The sequence below is a fragment of the Dermacentor albipictus genome, chromosome 1 (genome assembly GCF_038994185.2).
Source record: "Dermacentor albipictus isolate Rhodes 1998 colony chromosome 1, USDA_Dalb.pri_finalv2, whole genome shotgun sequence".
NCBI classification, from domain to species: Eukaryota; Metazoa; Arthropoda; class Arachnida; order Ixodida; family Ixodidae; genus Dermacentor; species Dermacentor albipictus.
Genome location: NC_091821.1, coordinates 77,592,917 through 77,610,726, shown reverse-complemented (window position 1 = coordinate 77,610,726; position 17,810 = coordinate 77,592,917). Strand labels below are relative to the sequence as shown.

General features: G+C 42.9%; 1 protein-coding gene and 1 long non-coding RNA gene across 2 annotated transcripts in view; one reads left to right on the top strand and one right to left on the bottom strand.

The window, feature by feature from the left end:
- Nucleotides 1–1,675, bottom strand: part of ftz-f1 (ftz transcription factor 1) — a 350,881-nt gene extending 349,206 nt beyond the window's left edge. Inside the window, exon 1 of the mRNA XM_065451197.1 lies at nucleotides 1,315–1,675. Within this exon, the coding sequence (XP_065307269.1) occupies nucleotides 1,315–1,426 (112 nt within the window). The 5' untranslated portion in view covers nucleotides 1,427–1,675. The remainder of the gene's footprint in view (nucleotides 1–1,314) is intronic.
- A 904-nt stretch (nucleotides 1,676–2,579) lies between these two features.
- LOC135917628 (uncharacterized) lies at nucleotides 2,580–4,335 on the top strand. The gene is made up of 2 exons (XR_010569352.1): nucleotides 2,580–2,705; nucleotides 3,091–4,335. It is a non-coding gene; the product is annotated as an uncharacterized lncRNA (long non-coding RNA).
- Nucleotides 4,336–17,810: the final 13,475 nt, after the last annotated feature.

Below are 17,810 nucleotides of genomic sequence, written 5' to 3'. Positions count from 1 at the left end.
CAAGTGCACACAGGGGGACGGGTAATTTTTATTTGTCGGCGAAACATCAGTGGCATCGACAGTAATCGGGAAAAAAGAAGATCGTACGTCCCCGAACTTCCTGGAAGTGCAGGCTGTTGCGAGCTGTGCTCAAACGATAAGAATTCGCCAGCTGACCGGCAGCACGAGGGCATGCAGAAAGATACGCCGGCGAGAGAAAGCCCGTGATTACGCAAAGAAAGATACGCACCCTCTGGGCATTCGGTCACATGCGTAAAAGCGTCCAGCATAGCGGTCTTCTTGTGCGAGCGTTTTCAAGTATGGAGAAGTCAACCAGTCCGAACGAACGCCTGCGCCGCCGTATTGCATCACAGGCCGTCTGCTGCTCGCCGGAAATTTCCATCTCATTAGACGGTCGCGGTGCTCACGCGTCGCTTTTCTCTGGCGGAGCAAGACACCACTATAGGAAACCGAGTCGCTAAGCTAGACGGCAAGCACAGAATACACTCGTAGGGCACTCGGCTGACTTCGCAGAAACTTCTAGTCTGCAAAGCGCGCATGGGAAAACTGACACCCACCAACTCAACTTCTACGATTAGGATGAAAAAATAAAAAGCATCGCGAAGTGCGATATCCGGGTGCACATCAGTGATGAACAGCCGACGAAAAAGAGAGCAAAAAAAAATTTTAAATAACTTAAATCTCCCAACAGCTGATGTGGTACGAATGCGCCTACGGCGCGACATCAGCCGGAAAATGGGCCATCGGGAAGTGTTCTTATTTATGGCTATTCCGAAGCAGCTGAGTGCGGCGAAAAAATGAGAAATACCCACGATCGCAACTTCCGACACGTTTATCGCGGGCGTGAGGGGGTCAAAACGCGTGCTCGCCGCACGCTCCGGCCGCAGTGCAACGGCGCGCGCGTCCGAGAAACGCCGCCGTTGCTCAGCGGCCCGCTCCAGACGGGAAGCATGGAAGCCGCAAATGTGTGCCAAGGTCGCGCTTCGCTCTCACTGCATTCGAAACAAAGGCGGCACTTTGCGGGACGCCGACGATTCGCGGTCGGCGCTTTCACCTTCGGCAAGCGCCGCTCTTTCCGACACACTTGGGAAGCGGCCCGACTCGTGCAGACGCTAGGGCGGCGACGATCGCGGTTTCCGAATGTATTGCGCATTAAACGCGCATGTGCTCGGGCTGCCGCTGCGCGCGAGCGGCATTCACGAAGTGACGAAGCATGCGCGAGCTCGCGATGACACCGCTCTGGATCCAGAGGCGCACGTAGCAGACCTACGAAGTACCCACCGCGCGCGACATTCAAGGGTATCAAATACCTACCGGACGAGACGACGGGCAGTGCGGCCGTGGAGTTGCCGTTCGACGAGCTGTTGCTATTGTCGCTGCTCATTGTCGAGGCTGAACAAGTGTCGGCCAATCCATCCACCAACATCGCCCGGCGAACCGATTGCACAACAAAATCCCGGTTACTGCACCGACAGTACGACGAGCGCCACTTTTCCTCTTCGTTTGGAGATCAAGGGCAAGGCCTAGCTCCCCAAAGCAACACACACACACGCAACATCACTTTCAGTCGCACTGGGTTAGCGCAGACGGTAGCTTGCTGCAATGGAATTGGGTCACAGTTGGCGAGATCGCTAGCGCTTTACCTGTTATTACATAATAGCATGCGTATACGGAATGAAATAATTAGTATGTTTAAAGTGTCGCTCTGCTGGTATGAAATTATTGATCAATTTTAAAAGTGAACGCTATAAAAAAGCCAAAATGCGTTGCACCAAGCTACCATTACCAACAGTCACGTGGTTCCGGTTTTCGCGGCTCGCATGAAAGCCGCCTCCTCCTCCCAACCGGTTCGGCATATCAAGCCGATTTCAGCTGCTGTTAGGGGCAAGTTTAAATTTTCATGGAAGGTTCTCATGCCTTACTTTTTAATGTTATGCGTCTGTCACGAATGATTAACACGCATGAGAGAGTACTCGGACACCCCAGCGCACGTCAGTTTTTCATTCGTATTACAGTGCACTTGCAAGTTGGATGCACAATGTTTTGTGCAGCCTGTATAAGTAAAAAAAAAAGTGTCATAGTTACCGTACTGTGACACGCAGTGGTAATAATCAAGACGAAGTGTTTCAAACAAGTCAAATATCGATATCATGAGTTATACGGCCAGAAAAACTATATTGACATATTCCCCCATTTTACGCTGTATTTTAACAATGCTCGTTCGAATTCCACAAGACGACTGTACTTCTGCGCACACACAATGTGACGGCCTGAAAATTTTAGTTAATAGTTGTTTGTGTGCCGACAGCTGACGGTCTTCACAGCATAGCAGCCGTATCATAAAAGCTAGCTGGCGCCATCTGGCGATACAAAAATAAACGACTATCTCAGTGTTGCTGCATTTATTTCTGCATTGTCCAAAATAAATTTTTTGGGAAACCTAAAAGTTATTAACAGTAAAATAAAGTGATACGATAATTTTAGCCCTATATTTTGAATTTTACAAAATATTTGAAACCTTTAGGTTTTTATCTTGTGCTCTTGACACTGTGTCATAATACATTAGCATAAATGTAGTCTGGCAACACAATTTCAATAATGAATTTCGGCTTCGATCTGTGCAGCGAGTTACATCGCGGACAATGCATTCCTGATAAGTTATTACCTCTCGTCGTTTGGTCACGCAAGATGAGACGGAAGAGCAGGTCGTTTTAAGCGTGCACACCATTTTTTAGTGCCTGGACATGTCGTTTCAACCGTAGCGGCTGTTCCTTTGTCTCGAGTCACAAAAGCGTTGAATGCTGCCAGGGCGGTAGCCGCAATTAGCGATTGGAATCGATTTCCTAAACTATTTATAATTCAGATAATTCGTGATGAGGTCCTAGCACGTCTGCGCAGTGTGCTACCTACGCCGGCTGGGCGCACATTTATGTCGTACTGTTTTGCTTGGCGTCACTTGCATCAGTACCCCAGTGACGTTTGTGACGCGTTCCCGCCTGTCCCCATTTGGAGGCGAGCGTTGCCTGCCTTGGCGAAAATCTACCTCTCCGGTATTTTTTTAATTTAACGCTTTGTTATTTCTGTGCTCAGGTGTTGACCTGCAATCAAGACTTGAAAGCGACGTTTGGAGGCCAATGCAAGAGAGGCATTTGGGAGCCAGTGCAAGAGAGGCGATTCACCCCTCCATCCTCCTGTTGCTCCTCTGACGCGACTTGCCCGCCAAGTTGTACTAGCTGTCAAGGCCCGTGGAACAATGACGCGTTTGCATGTTACTTCTTACCGATGCGTTGTTTACTGTGCACGGACCCAAGCAGTTAATTATGATAGGATGGTGCGATTGTGTGCTTTTCGTGACGTCACTGCGATGACGGATTTTCGTTTTGCTTTGATCCCCAACAGAATGCGGGCAAAAGTAGCCCACTTGGTTTGGGAACTACACTTGCCTCTGCATTTGAACTGTTAACGCCCCTAAATTGCTAGAGACGTCACTGGAAGAGCGGTAGTCCGCTTTATTGCTGACTGCTGTTCGCTGTATGTGATACGTTTGCCTTTATTTGGTGCTCTGAGTTTGCACTGTGACATGTAATTCTGGAACTTGTTAGTTCAGGCTCGCGTCAATTGCTTGTTGGCTAGCATCATTTTCGTTATTAATCTACCTATTTTGCAGGCTGAAATTCTTGCCCATGCCTCATTAACAGTGGCATTGATTTCACAGTGCACTTCACACCTTGCTTGGGAGTATTTTAAGTATTCACATAGTGTCTATGATACAAGTATTTGTTGTTACACGTGAGTGCTGTTGATGGCCAATTCAGTGCTTTTACTTAAGTGCTTTTGCACCATTGGAATGCATTGTTTTCTAGTAGTTATAAAACATTAAAACTTCAGGAAAACTTAAATATTTTATTTGCTGGTGAATACTAGGGTAATGTATTCAAAGAGCTAGTCTGATCTTGAATTAGTGTAGGTGAGATATGGCAATGCCCTCATTTATGCTTTTTGGGGTGTCATTTTGTATGCATGCAAGTGGTACTCCTATGTGCACCGATTGTTTCTTTGTAACAGATTATTCGGTATGTGGCTCTCTAGGGCATTGTACACAAGGCAGGGATCCATTACCACTGACTGTTTCCTGTGTGTGTTTTTGCTTCAATTATCCAGTTACCCTTCTCCCTTGTTTGCCTTGAAGCAATTTTATTCTTATTAAAGGCTAAGCATCGTACTGTTCATTGCACTCTTGAAAGATCGTGAGTGCTGTTTAGAAATGTTGAAACTCTTGGTTGTGTTCATAGGCAGTGTGCTTAAGTATGTACTAATGTCCAAATAGATATGGCTCATTATTGTTTTGCATATAAGTTGAACTGGGAGGACTAGGCAATATATTGCATGTGTTCATTGTAAATTATTGCAATGTAAGGCACTGTGTAGCTCAGAGATGTTAATGCTTGTGCAGTTTTTCAATTTTGACAACTGCCCTAATTGCGTAACTTTTTTTAACTTTTAACTTTGCTAACTTGCAACTTTTAACTTTTTTAACAGTTTACCTTACTGATCATGCCTTTCACCATTCTTCATTGTAAGATAAATTTAGCATATGTAGTTGCAGCATTCTTTCGGAAAGATTGAAGGCACTTTATTAGACACTTTTTTAATAGCCTTGCATCCATGCAGAATATCTTTGAGTGTGTGAATAGTGGTTTAAGCAACTCTGATACTTCTTGATTGTTTAACAGTGCAATGTTATCTTCAACTCGTTGCCATAGTTTTAAATGTAAAAAAAAAAATGGTAGAAAGGAGAGTTGCACCAATGCAGTTTTCCTCACAACCACCTTAGTTGTCATTTTGCTAATTCACTAAAATGAGACGTCTTCTACACCACATCTGTGGCACATGCTCCAGCTATGACACTCGTGTTGCACTGCAGTTTCCGCAACACCTGCATTCAGCTCTGCTTGCTTTATTCAATATTGCAATTGTTGATATGAATCACTTGATGTATCGACATCATAAAACCGTACCTGGTAAGGTTTTTGCATATTCATGGGCAAATATTTTGAATATTGAGGCACGTGAAAACTGTAGGTTTGGAATTGAACGTTTGTATACTGCATTTCGCAAGTTGACAGTATGTACGCAAGGTGTGTGGGGTCTGTGCGGGTGTAGCTACTTTCACTGCAGTATTGGAACACCCTGGCCACTATTATATGACATGCTAAGCAGAGTGGTGCATAGCAGTGTTTGCTGCCTTACCTGGTTTGTAGTAGGCCCAAGCTCAAAGCAAAAATGCAATTTCAGTAAATTACATATGAGCCTTAATGTGGAAGTGGTTTCTGTGAAATTAGTAGTTTTGTCACTCCTGAGGCAATTTTAATGCCATCCCCCGCTTTTGGTAAATTTTATTTGCTTCTTTTTAGCTATGAGGGATGTAATTGTTAAGTGCAAAGTCATTTGTAGATGGTTTGGAATTACTTGCAGTCATTAATTTTGCTTCAATTTCTAGTGTTCCTAGGATTTACTCCTGCTATCAAGGCGCTATCTCGCTGCATGTTCATGCAGGCAGTGTGGTGCTTTGTACTTGGCATGTGTTAGAGAGATGTAGTAACATCCTGCTCATCTTTGGAAGTTACAGCATGTCATATTTGATGCACAGCTTTTTGAATCTTGCAATTTGCACATTCTTTGAACACCAAATTAATTCTGTTTGGCGCAGTATCTAGTTTTTGTGTGTTGGGTGGCAAAGTTTAACCTTTGATGGATGTGACAAAACGATAATTTAGTTTGACTGGTGTCTAAAGCATTAGAAATGTATTCTTTATCAGGTATGGTTCATAAAAAATTAAATCGTACAACCGAGAAACACCTTGCATTGTAGAAAAAAAGTGGAATTTACGCGCACCACTATGCACCTGGGTCATTTACATCAGTGGCAAGTAAATGTACACGGTGCCATTTCTGCCATCTCATGGCCACCTGTAAGATTATCAAAGTGCCTGTGTGCACTAGTACACGCAAGGCAGTGAATGCATTTTTTGTGGGTATCTGTCGAGTTTATTGAGCACTCTGTGCCAGAATTGTATCAAATGATTTCGGATAAATGCTAGGAAGCATTCAAGACCACGTATTTCTCGTAACACTGATGTGTGGAAAGGCTAACGAATTCATCTATTATTGGTGAAAGTAGGTATGGCAAATTGGGATGCCTGACGGTGTCCCCAAATTGGGAAAGCACGCAGCTGTCGTGAATATATTTAGAATATTTTCGATATATATTTTAAAATATGGGCTTGGACTTTCCCTGTCTTTTTACTCTAGTGCACGATAGAAATTTCGCACAAGAGAGGCTTCACAAAGGGTATGAATGCGATCTAGTTGGTACGGATCCATGGGTGAAAACTGAGCAAAATAAACTGATAAGGGAGGAACACAGGACGCATCCTGTGTTCCTCCCTTGTCCGTGTTTATTTTGCGCTGTTTTCACCCATAGAGAGACTTCATTGATCTATGCGGTGACTGTTTAATGTGGCAGGTTTCTTTCTAAATAATAATAATCAAATAAATAAAGAGGTGAAAGGAAAAAGAAATCAATAGAAAAAAAATATACAGCCACTGCAAGTCTCTTTCATTTCAGTCACTTATTGATGAATATGAAATCTAATGAAGTGCTCGGGTGAATAGGGTCGAAACATCGCTATGTTAAATCGCTTGCCTCTACGGCACAGTGAAGCTGCCTTGTCCAGCCTAATATGTCCCGCTCTTCATCAAAGGGTTAAATAAATTTCGGTCGGGCGACCAACATGAGCTTTACAAATTCAGTTGTCCATAGTTGATGTCGGGATCCAATGAGAGTTCTAAAGCATTAGCTGTGCTGCTATTGCTTCTTGGCTCTTGTTTCATAACAGACCGAGTCTTCCGGAATCTTTGGTTAGGTGTCATTTATTGCTCCGTCTTGTATGCCAGGGTCGAAGACGAGCAAAACGAGAACAAGGTAAAAGCGGAAACCAACGTTTCGACAAGTGGACTTGTCTTTTTCAAGGCTGTCGAAGACAAGCAGATAGAACTTGTCTTTTCTTACATAATGCACTGTTCATGTTGCCTCGGACATAACGCCAAAGGGGCATAGCGGAAAAGAACACTGGTGACGGGTACCAGTGCAGCTTTCTTGGTAAACATGCACACGCAGCACAGCCTATGAATTAAGTTTGGGCACAGCAGTAAGATTCTATGGCCAAGGTTTGTAGTGGGAAAAACATTGGTGTTACTCTCCTTTGCAAGAATTTCGATAAGTGGAAGTGATAGCCTTAATAGGGTGAAAAAAAAAAGTGTATTCAAATGCACCCTTCCACTTTATATTCTCGCAGCGGGCCCTCCACTGCCATCATCCATGACGTTGGGGTTGCTGCGTGTCCGGGAGAAGTCCACTTTCTCTGAGTCTCAGCGTACTACGCTGGAGCAAGCATACAGGTGTAAACCATACGTGGACTACCAGCGACGCATGGAGTTAGCAATGAACATCGGACTCTCGGAGGAGCAAGTAAGGATTTGGTTCCAGAACCGGCGAGCTAAGGATCGCCAAGTTGCCAAGCGACGTACTGAGCCTTCAGACCGGCTCTACTCGCCCAAAGCAGCTTCCAGTTCAGGAACACCATGGTGGACAAACTCTTCTCCCAAGTAACTGGTGACCTCTAGCTCTTGCTGCCATCTATCTTGTGCTTTCCACCTATGGTACTTTGTGTTCCCAGCACATTTTCTTGCAGCATTGTGTGAAGTACCTGCCTTTGGCAGTGAGCTTTACGACTGTCTATTGCTTTTGTGTCCGTTAACTATGCCGAGAAAGCTGGATCTAATGTTTGTGGCATTAGTGCTATGCCTTCTGCACAGTTTCTTTTATCTTTCTTTCTTGTGAAGTGTTGTGATGAAGCTTTTATCTTGATTGTAGGTTACTGTGCACTGAAACTACATACAGAGCACATAAGTTGAGTGCTGACTTATTACAGGAAGACCTGTAGGATTAGTCACTCATGTCTGGCATATTAGAGGGTGAATGGATATGCTACAAATTAGGCTACTGGTTTGCTAGATCTGTATTCATCACTTGTGGAGTTTCTAGCTTTTGCTGAAAAGCAGTAGGGGAAAAAGAGGTTTAAGCATTATAACGGTTTAGGCAGCTAGTTGTGTTGCCATTGTGTTTCTTACATCTTTCTAAAAGGATTATATGACTTGACCTTGTTCATAGTCTACACAAAATATGCAGTTCAAGTATTGACAGGTATGGAGAAAAGGACGCAGGATATTGTTTGGGTAGTGCTCTTCCCAAGCAATACTCATGTGTCCTGGTCACATTTCGTGCCCCCTCTATTTACTGTTTGTCCATGTCTGTGATTGTGTTGTATTTTCATTGTTGACGGCCATTTGTTGTGTTTGATGATACATGGTGTGCCTGTGGGAAAGTGCAGTTAACATTAGGCATGTAAACTCCTGAAAGGCCACCTCTGCTTGATATGTTTGCTTGGATATACAGTAAAGCCTGGTTCATACATCTTGGAAAAAAAATGCAAGAGAAAATAGGATTAACTGGAAGAACATACAATCGAGCAAGAAAAAGTAGCATAAAAATCGTGTGACAGTGCAAGGCACAAGTCATAAAAATGAGACGGACAAATCCTACTTTGTAGAAAAAAAAAGTAGGATTTTTCTTTTAGCTAGAAATTACAGGTTTAAATGCGAAGGGTTGCGTGAACTGTTGTGGTACAAAGCACGAGATGCTGACGCTTCTCGAGCTAGTAGGGTTCTGGTGGCCCAAGACGCATTTTGTTTTTTTTTCCTATTGCTTAGTGTTTTAAGATGGCAATGGGAAATGGAAGCAAAATCGAGCTGGTCGGCAATGCCAGATGCCGCCGGTGCAAAACAAGGGACTCACATAAGGCATGCGCTTCTTGCAGCAGGTAACAGCGGAGCGTTTGGGTTATCGCCTACTAAAAGCCTGAAGTATGCTTCCTATGGCACTATGCCCCATGTACTGTAAAACAGAAAGGTGAAGATGCTTATCACAATGGGGTTAGTGGTGATAGCTGTGGATTGGGATGTGACAACCCGGGAGGAGATTTACTGTTAATGGAATAAGAAACTGACTGTCACCAGCATTTTCATGTGAGACAGGCAGGCGAGTATTGCGGGGAAGCTGCCACGATGGGCGGCTACTGTTCTCGGTTGCGCACACCTTATGAATTTTCTTGTTTACATGCGATCTAGTGGCCGGAAAATGTATCATACGATTGCAGTTTGGCGATGTAGTTTGGTGCCGAAAGATAGTATTTTCTGGGAACATATGAACTGGTAAAAAATAAGTGTAACTACATTGGTTCATTTTTCTGTGTTCTTGACCGCAAACATTGGCACCGGGAAATCATAAGTAACAGGACCGTATCGACGAGGTTCTGCTGTAATTTGCTCTACCTAGTGCTAGGTAGACGCAGGATTGTAGCGTGAAGAAAAACTAAAATGAGTGCCAAGAGTACGAAGCTGTTTAAATCAAGTGTATTAAATGCCTCTGAAAGCAAATAACTAATAGTCTGATTTCTTATTGTCTAATTTCAGAGTAGGTGTGCTTTGCTACTCACAGTTTTGTTTACACTTCAAGTTTTTTGTCAGTGACAGAAGTTCTGTTTAGTTCTTCATGCACACATTTATTGACTGTGTGAAGCCCAGAATCAAAATTACTGTTGCCAGCTTGTACCACTACGTCTCCAAGTATAATTTCCAAGTAATAATGGTAGTATATGCCCTGTAGTACATATTTTATCCCACAGTGATGTTTTGTTTTGACTTGCATGACATTCTTATGCCCCTTCCTGCAAGGTATACTGTCACTTTATTCAGGATTATGGAACAATGATTTTTTGAAGCAGTATATGCCGAACTTATTTTAAAGCTTTTTGCATGGTTGAATTTATAAGTGCTACTTTTATGTATTGTATATATACACTTGACAGTACTGCGTAACTTGTCTATATGACTCACTGAGACTAGTTGCCAAGAGCAGCTGTATTGTCATCAATATTTTTCGTTTGGGGTGCATAGTTTGTTAGGTTTTGTTGAGTGTCAGCATTATTTACTGAAGTCTTCTGAAGGCATTAACATGTGAACCTCTCTGTGATGAAACAAACACTTTTCTGTCTTTGCAAAACACACTTGGGGGGGCAGGTCTCTTGTATACGAGCATGCTCAAGCAAATTTAACCAAAAAATGTCTTCTACAAGCATTATGGAAGGAGTGACTGTAACAACTTTGGCACATTCACCTAAAGGGGCCCGGAAGAAATTTGAGTTTTGCACAAATTCATGAATTTGATAGCTTAGATCCCAACGTTAACAACAGGCTTTAAATTAAAGGTGCTACTTTCTCTGTAAATGAATCTCATCTGTGCAACAAGAAACGTGTGAGGAACTCTTTAAAAGGAACATTAAAGAGGAATGTCAAATTAAACTGTATTAGTAAATTACTCTTCTGCAATAGGCTAAGCAAGCACTCTTTATTGTCAGAGGAGGCTTGGCCAACCAAAAGTGATGCAAGAACAAAAGACGAGTGGTGATTCTGGCCCTGAAATTCCCTCACCAGCTTTCCACACCATAGATATTGACAGCATCAGTAAGAAAGGATAACATTGCATTATTAAAGGAGCCAAGAACTCGACGTAACAAGTTTCAAGAACTTTTCTTCTGCCAAAATGGCCCATATGCAAGCACATAGAAACCCGTGACATCATACTGATGAACCATCATTGAGATTCTGATGTAACTATTTTCATTTTTTCGTTGGAAAGCGGTTGCTAGTGAAGAAAATCAATGCAAGAGTTCTTTTAAATTTGCGGCGTAACCTCGGCGGCCAGTTTGTCTATATGATGTCACGGATCTCAACATATTATCTGGGCCCTTTTGGCGCATGAAATTCTTTAAACATGCTAGTCTGAGTCTACTTCTTCATTGCAATGCAAATGCATTTTATCAATAAACAATTAGAGCCAAGCACACAGTGTCAAAATTTGTCATTGCCATGCATTTGATCTTCGTGTCCTCTCATGATAAATGTGACCATTTTGTTATCGCAGGAGTGTAATTTACTAATATAGCTCAACGGTAAATCTTTTTTCATCCCTTTAAAGTGGTCTTAAACCACCCCTTGGGCTTGAGGAAAAAAACATCCATGGATAGCATGCACTACTGTGAACATCTCAGCCAAGCTTTGTAGTTGTGCTGTGCACGCCGTGTGGAGGTCGTAAGCAGAGCGCAATGTTGCTGTTCTCACAGGCGCTTTCTTTTCAACAAGTCTTCACTCTATTCTGGACGCATTATTTCATAATAGAGAGTTTTAGAATGGGGGCTCCAATATTTGGGGGCCCCAAAGAGCTTTGCGGGTGTTAGCTTTGGGGCACGCAGGAGTGAAGAGATTTAGAATAGGGCTTTGCGTTTGCGGATAGCGTCTTGCGCTGACAGCGCCATTACAGCGTCTAAGAAAAACGATTAAAAATAATTAAATAAAACATACCATTTTATGATATGAATAGTAATTTTGACTTGCGTGTATTCGCGTTTAATTATAATTTAGAGGTTATTCTTTAAGCAGCAAACAATTAGTTGTGCTTAGTTTTGAGCAACAAAACCAACTTTACGTGCCTTCACCAGCTAAGCTTAGCCGTGTTAGGCCTACGAGCCATATAATCCACACTCGAATTCAGAATCAGTGGCGTCTAATGAATCAATCTTCATAACACACGCTATAGTCGGATACAACTTTAGAAAAAAGGGGAGGCCCCGCCCAGGTGACCGATGCGGCGAAGTCACCGACCGTCCGGCGCATGACGTCGGTCCAGAGTTCGCGCCCATTGGTGGATGCTCGTGTGCATCCGCCTCGGAGGAGTAAACGCCCCCTTTTTTCTAAAGTTGTATCCGACTATAGTTGAGAGAAAGCGATAACTGCAGTCACTTCTCCTAGCTTGCGAACGTCACGCGTTGCCGCGAATCGAACCCAGTTTGGTGCTAGGTTAGAGCCGTCGCTTCGATGGGTGCCGCCATGTTTGTTGACGCAAAGCTTTTGGGAACACTATTTGAGCTCCCACTAAATCGCTGAAATAGCGTTCCCAACGCAAAACCCAAACGCAGTTTGCGTCTCGCGCATGCACAGTGGCTTCGACGCTATTTCTTTGGGGCCCCAAAACGTTTGAGGCCCCTATTCTAAAACTCTCTAATATAGCAGATTCCGACATGTGGCTGCTGTTGGCCAATAGCTGACATCAATCAAGAAGGTTGTTTGGATCAGTGCGCTTCTTTCTACTGTTACTGTGTTACTGTGTATATTTATTGACAAAGTTTAATAAACAGTCCAAAGTAAGCGAAAATCACCTTTGGATTTAGATAATAATTGCATACTTCGAAAAGAAGCCAACTGTCGTCTGCCCACGCGGTCTCCCGTGTACAACTAAACCTTGGACCACCCTGCTTATCGGTGTCGTAGCTGTCGGGTCTCGCTAATAAAGAAATTTACTAGCTTTGAGTGCTCAACTAGCCTCAAACCACACAAAACTTCAGTCCAGACCATACGCGCATTTACTAGCACGTGTGCACTCCTGGTCGCTAGGTTAGACACCTTGGCAGACTTTATAGCGCTTCAAAATGTGCAAGTTAGACCTGGTTACTATCTGTCCGTCAAGCTGGCGAAGGACAAAGCCGGTCCGCACCACATAGCATGGTCAGACAAGCATATGAGCATGAGCATGCGCTCCACCCCTTTCGTGCACAAAGCAAACGCTGCGCATACGTACTACAGTTGCATGTAGCTGCAGTCTACTAGTAGCATAGATACCGTGGCTACCACGGATGCCGCAACGAGTCCACTGGCTGAGTGTACTGCAGCTCGCTGCGGTGAACCGCATTTGGCTTACGTTTGGCGTGTTGTAGGTGCCAAAAATCTGAACTAGTGGTGTCTCTGTTAAGATCCAAAATCAAATCTGAACTATGTTCCACAGTGACACTCAGGAGGCGGTGTGTTGCGGGCACGCCCCACTTCACTGTAGCCTTTGCAGTGCACAACATTGATGAAGGAGCAGAAGCACCGTGAAGGGCGTGTTTGATTGCCAATAACTCTGCTTCTTCTGAACGCATTGAAGTATTTTTAGTTCTGAAAATAGCCTATTTTATATTCAAATGCATTTCTCCACTTAGATATAAAGTGGTTCAGGGCCCCTTTAACAGCAAAAACTGATTTAGGGTTGTGTCTTCAAGTGCCCCTTTAACTAATGCACCAAAGCAGTTTTACTGTAAATGTAGCTTGGAATGGGCAGACTTTTCTTTTCTTTCTTTTTTTTTTTTTTAGGCCTGTTGCTGACACCTCCTCCTGTTTGTAGGAGCTGTTGCCAGGTTTTTCACACCTAGCGCCCCATTGACTCATCTTAGGTCGCAAAGTGTAGGTATGCTTAGTTATTCTAAGTTTATACAAGCTTAAACATGTTCCTTGTGTGTTCCTACTAATACCGTACTTGTAAAAGGTGTGCCCGCAAAGCACCTTAACAGGTGCTTTGCGGGCTGATGGGCCACTGGTGCACTTAATGGGTTATTTTTGTTTGACATTACTTTTTTCTCCTTGCAGAGATTTCCAGTATGTACATGATGTCACTATGAAATATAATCTAGTGTGAAACACTTCATTACATTGAGGAAAAGATTCACGATCCACTGTGGGAGTGCTATATGAAAAAGGAATGCTGGGACAATTTGAATGTTGTTAAGTCAAGGTTCATTATAGTGAGGTTCACCACTTTTTGCCTTAGTTTACAGACCATGTCAGACCTATTTTAATGCAACCTTGTGAAGTCTAATCCTTCTGTCTACTAGCACTTCACCTTTAAGTATGCAGCAGTGTTCTATATATATATATAATAGTTGAAAATGCAATGCTTGTGCTTCTTGTCGTAGCCTATTAATTAGGATTACTGGCCTCCTAAATATAGTGGTTATATATTTGCTTCATTTCATGATCGCAGGAGTGATGTGCTTGTAGTTCTATGAATATGTTCTTGAGCACAGGCATATGCAGCAGCTGATGCTTCTGGAACTGCCACTCACTTCCTGGGTTTTGTATTACTGTAAAGCTGTCGAGTACTACAGAGAAAAGGTGGGCAACTTCTTGAAGTTGTAACCTCAAGAGGCCAACCTCAACCTTGAGTGAGGCGAGATTGAAGTAAGACTCAACTACTGTAAATTCTGTGAGGGCTACTGTGATTTCGACCTCAACCTTATTCACGAGTTTGAGATTAAGATTGCACAATTTTGCTACAATTCAACTTGCCTGCTCCTGGCTGCGCCCGCTCAAGTGCCATTTGCGCCAACTGCACGAAAGTGCGGTATTTTAGCATTTTCACGGCAATGCAATGTTTTCAGTAGGGCTATGCAACTACACACTCAACTATACAAATAGACTATACAAACATTCAAATAATTCGGTTCACGACTAATATAAAATTATTTGTAACATACTGTGCATGGTACACCGTCCATGGAAAAGTAAACTTAATTTGTTGCTGTTGGCTTGATGTGTTGCTTCCCTGTTCAGCAGCACATATTGATTGCACAGTAATAACAAGCTTTGCCAAATGGCTACAGATTACTGCTGTACTGCTTCAAGTGTTCCAAAAAGTCCAATTTTTCTGCTCCGAAACTGCTCCAAAATGCTGGTGTGGCTGCACCTAAACTGCTGCAGAACGACATTTTTCATGCTCCAAAAATTGCTCCAAATCCCAAACTGGTGGGACCATCACTGTGTTTGGTTTGAGTTATGATGCAAGTTTTCCACAGCGGCTCAGGTGCAGTTAAGGCAGAATTTTGTGCACGGTCACATAATTCTGAAGTAGTGGCATAGTATGGAAAATGGGCATTCTTTCCTTCAACAAACAGCACCAGATGTGCAGGGTGTACGTAAAACAATGCCTGCGTCTTCTGCCCTATCATTAAATTATCTCATCCTCACACACTCTGCCTTGTTGCCCCCTTGCCCTGTGCCCCTTACCACCCCACGTCCCCAGTTTTGCCCTCTGCAGAAGAAGCCTTCTTGCTATGCACAACTACTGCTCTTTTTCTTATATGTTTAATTTGTTCTACATTTCAGTACATTTCTTTGGTTTCTTGTGTCCTCTTGCTACATTTCTGTAAATCTCTTTAGTTTCTTGTGGCCTCCTGCTAGCAGAACTTTCACGAAGATAGATGCATGCTCGCCCCTATCGCTCACCACTGTTGACCTTGCCTAGTGTGTTATTCAGTTTCTGTAAATTAAGATTCCCCCCCTTTACCATGGTCCCACTAATCCATGCCTGCCATCAGCTGCTAGAAATATTACTAGGTTGCACACCTTGCACACCTTTTCACAAAAAGTTCAATGGCTACTGCAGTATTCCAGACTGGACTGTGGCAGGTACTTGTAAGTAGCTGCTGGGAGCAGATGCACGAGGCTTCCACTCGGAGTGTGCAAATGTTGACATCTGAGACCAAATCAAGTAGTGCTGGAAGAAATAGAGTTGAATATCGAGTGGTTTTCAAATAATGAATAGCCTTTTTTGCCATTAACATTAAGCAAACATTTGTATCCTAATATTCACAACATTAGTAATTTTGTAATTGCATCGCGCATTATAAAGCATGGTTTTTTAGAAGGACAAATGGAACATTGGGAACAAATAAGCAAGCTGTTTGCATACTGGGGACTTGGAGGCAAGTTGTCAGGGGTGCATGCCGTCAAGAGTAATGGTGTTTTTCACTGGTCGATCTGTGGCAGCGAATCCGTATTGCACTGCTTGACCTGGAGTGGGTTCGCGCTTTCCACTGGCTGTTTTGGATCAGCTTGCTTCGTGGCGGATCGCTCTCACTTGTTCTGCTGCCAAGCTGTGGATTCAGGCATAATTAACACGAGAAGCATGCATCAATTCTGCCCGCTGTGGGACAGCAACGTTGGTTTCCGTTGAAACATACTGAGTGGAAGTCAATTGGTGTGATGTGCACTCAAACTTCAGGCAGTAGATCATACTCTCCACTGGCAGATTCGGATTGGTGAAATATGAGCATTCACTCCAGGATTTCGGCGGCCGCTCCAGCCCAACCAGTGGAAAATGCCACAAGTCGGAAATGCATGTCTTCTGTGGCAGCGGCACAGCAAGAAAAAGTAGCATAAAAATCATGGGACAGTGCAAGACACAAGTCATAAAAATGAGACGGACAAATCCTACTTAACAGAAAAAAAAAAGGATTTTTCTTTTAGTTAGAGTGGTCGTGGTAGGTGGTTTCACTATTGAGTAATGTTGCAATGAAAGTGTATTAAGATTAAATATGAAGAGAACACACAGACGCAGCCTTCTTAAGTACTAGTACGAAACATCCACTGCCGAGTGGGCATCTGAGCAAAATTTTTGTGCAAATGATCACAGTGTAGTTGAAAAATGTAAGGCCTCCTAAGTGACACAACATGCTCCACTATTTAACTTATGTTATGGATCACATTTTTGGTTCAGTTTGATGTTTGATCATGCACAGTTCACTGTCAGAAAAATATTTCATTTGCAAATCGTGACTATTCAATTGTAGGACCAAATCAAATAGGCCAATAGTCAATTTATTCTTTGTAAATTTAGAATTTTGCACAGCCCTAAGGGGAAACTGCAAAGAAAGCAAAACTCTTCTGAGCAATGCAATTGATGCTTGGCTTCCAGACTTCATCGTATCTACTAATCTTGGAGGCTTCCCTTGTCATTTTTGTTGACTGCCCTTTATGGTGGGATGGCAGCTTCATTGTTCTTACGCTGAACCTTTCCAACATAGTTGTGTGACCTGTAAGTCTCAGTTTGAAGTGTGGTAGCTGACAGGTGTTGAAGGTTGTGAGGTTTTCTGACAGCGCTGCAATCTCATGGGATGAGGTTGAGTGAGGCCATCAAATCTAAATTGTGGTTGACGTATAAAAAGCCTTGTGAGGTCATTTGTTCACCTTGAGGGAGCATTCAAGGTTTTAATTGTCTTATTTACTTTAGTCTTATTCTTGCTTTATATGGGCTGATGAACAAGCGCCAAAGGCATTTGTTAATGACTGCACAAAAAGCTATCTTGCCTGTTGGTGAGGATTCCTATATCCAGCTCTCGTGACTTTCAGCTTTCCCAAAGACTGTATGCACCTATGCCAAACTTTGGAAGGATTACCATTTTTGTTGCACTACTGTAATCTTGTTTATATGTGTGTTTTATTTTCAAGGTCTTTGGTTTTCTGTCTAATTTACTGTATGAAATCCTATGTGCATCTTGCATGAGGTTTTGATTCTGGGAATGTTGAGTGCCTCTGCTGACTTGTTTAGTGTTCAAATTTGTTAGATCATTGCTGAGCTTTCTTCATAAGTTTATGTATCACACACAAAGAAGAGTTTATCTTAACGAGTTTATTGCAAAAGTCCTCGTTTACATTGTGTGCAAACATTTTATTGCCTCTGTTTTGCTGCAGCTGGCTTCAACAGTGTTGTGGTTCATGTGTTTATTGTCACATTATATTTAACTGAGTAGGAATCTTGTTATTACTTTAGAGTAGATATATGGAATTTAATGTCGATAATTTGTAGTGTTTAGTGAGAGTTGTAATATACCAAGGTTTTTAATAGGCACCTGTGTAGCAACTTCAAATTTTTGAACAAATATTCTGGTTCCTATCTAGCATAGGCACCTTGCATTGACAGTGATTTTATTCCCAGGGCAGGGAGGATTGATAGCAACTCTGGCCAGTTTGGTGGAAGTCTG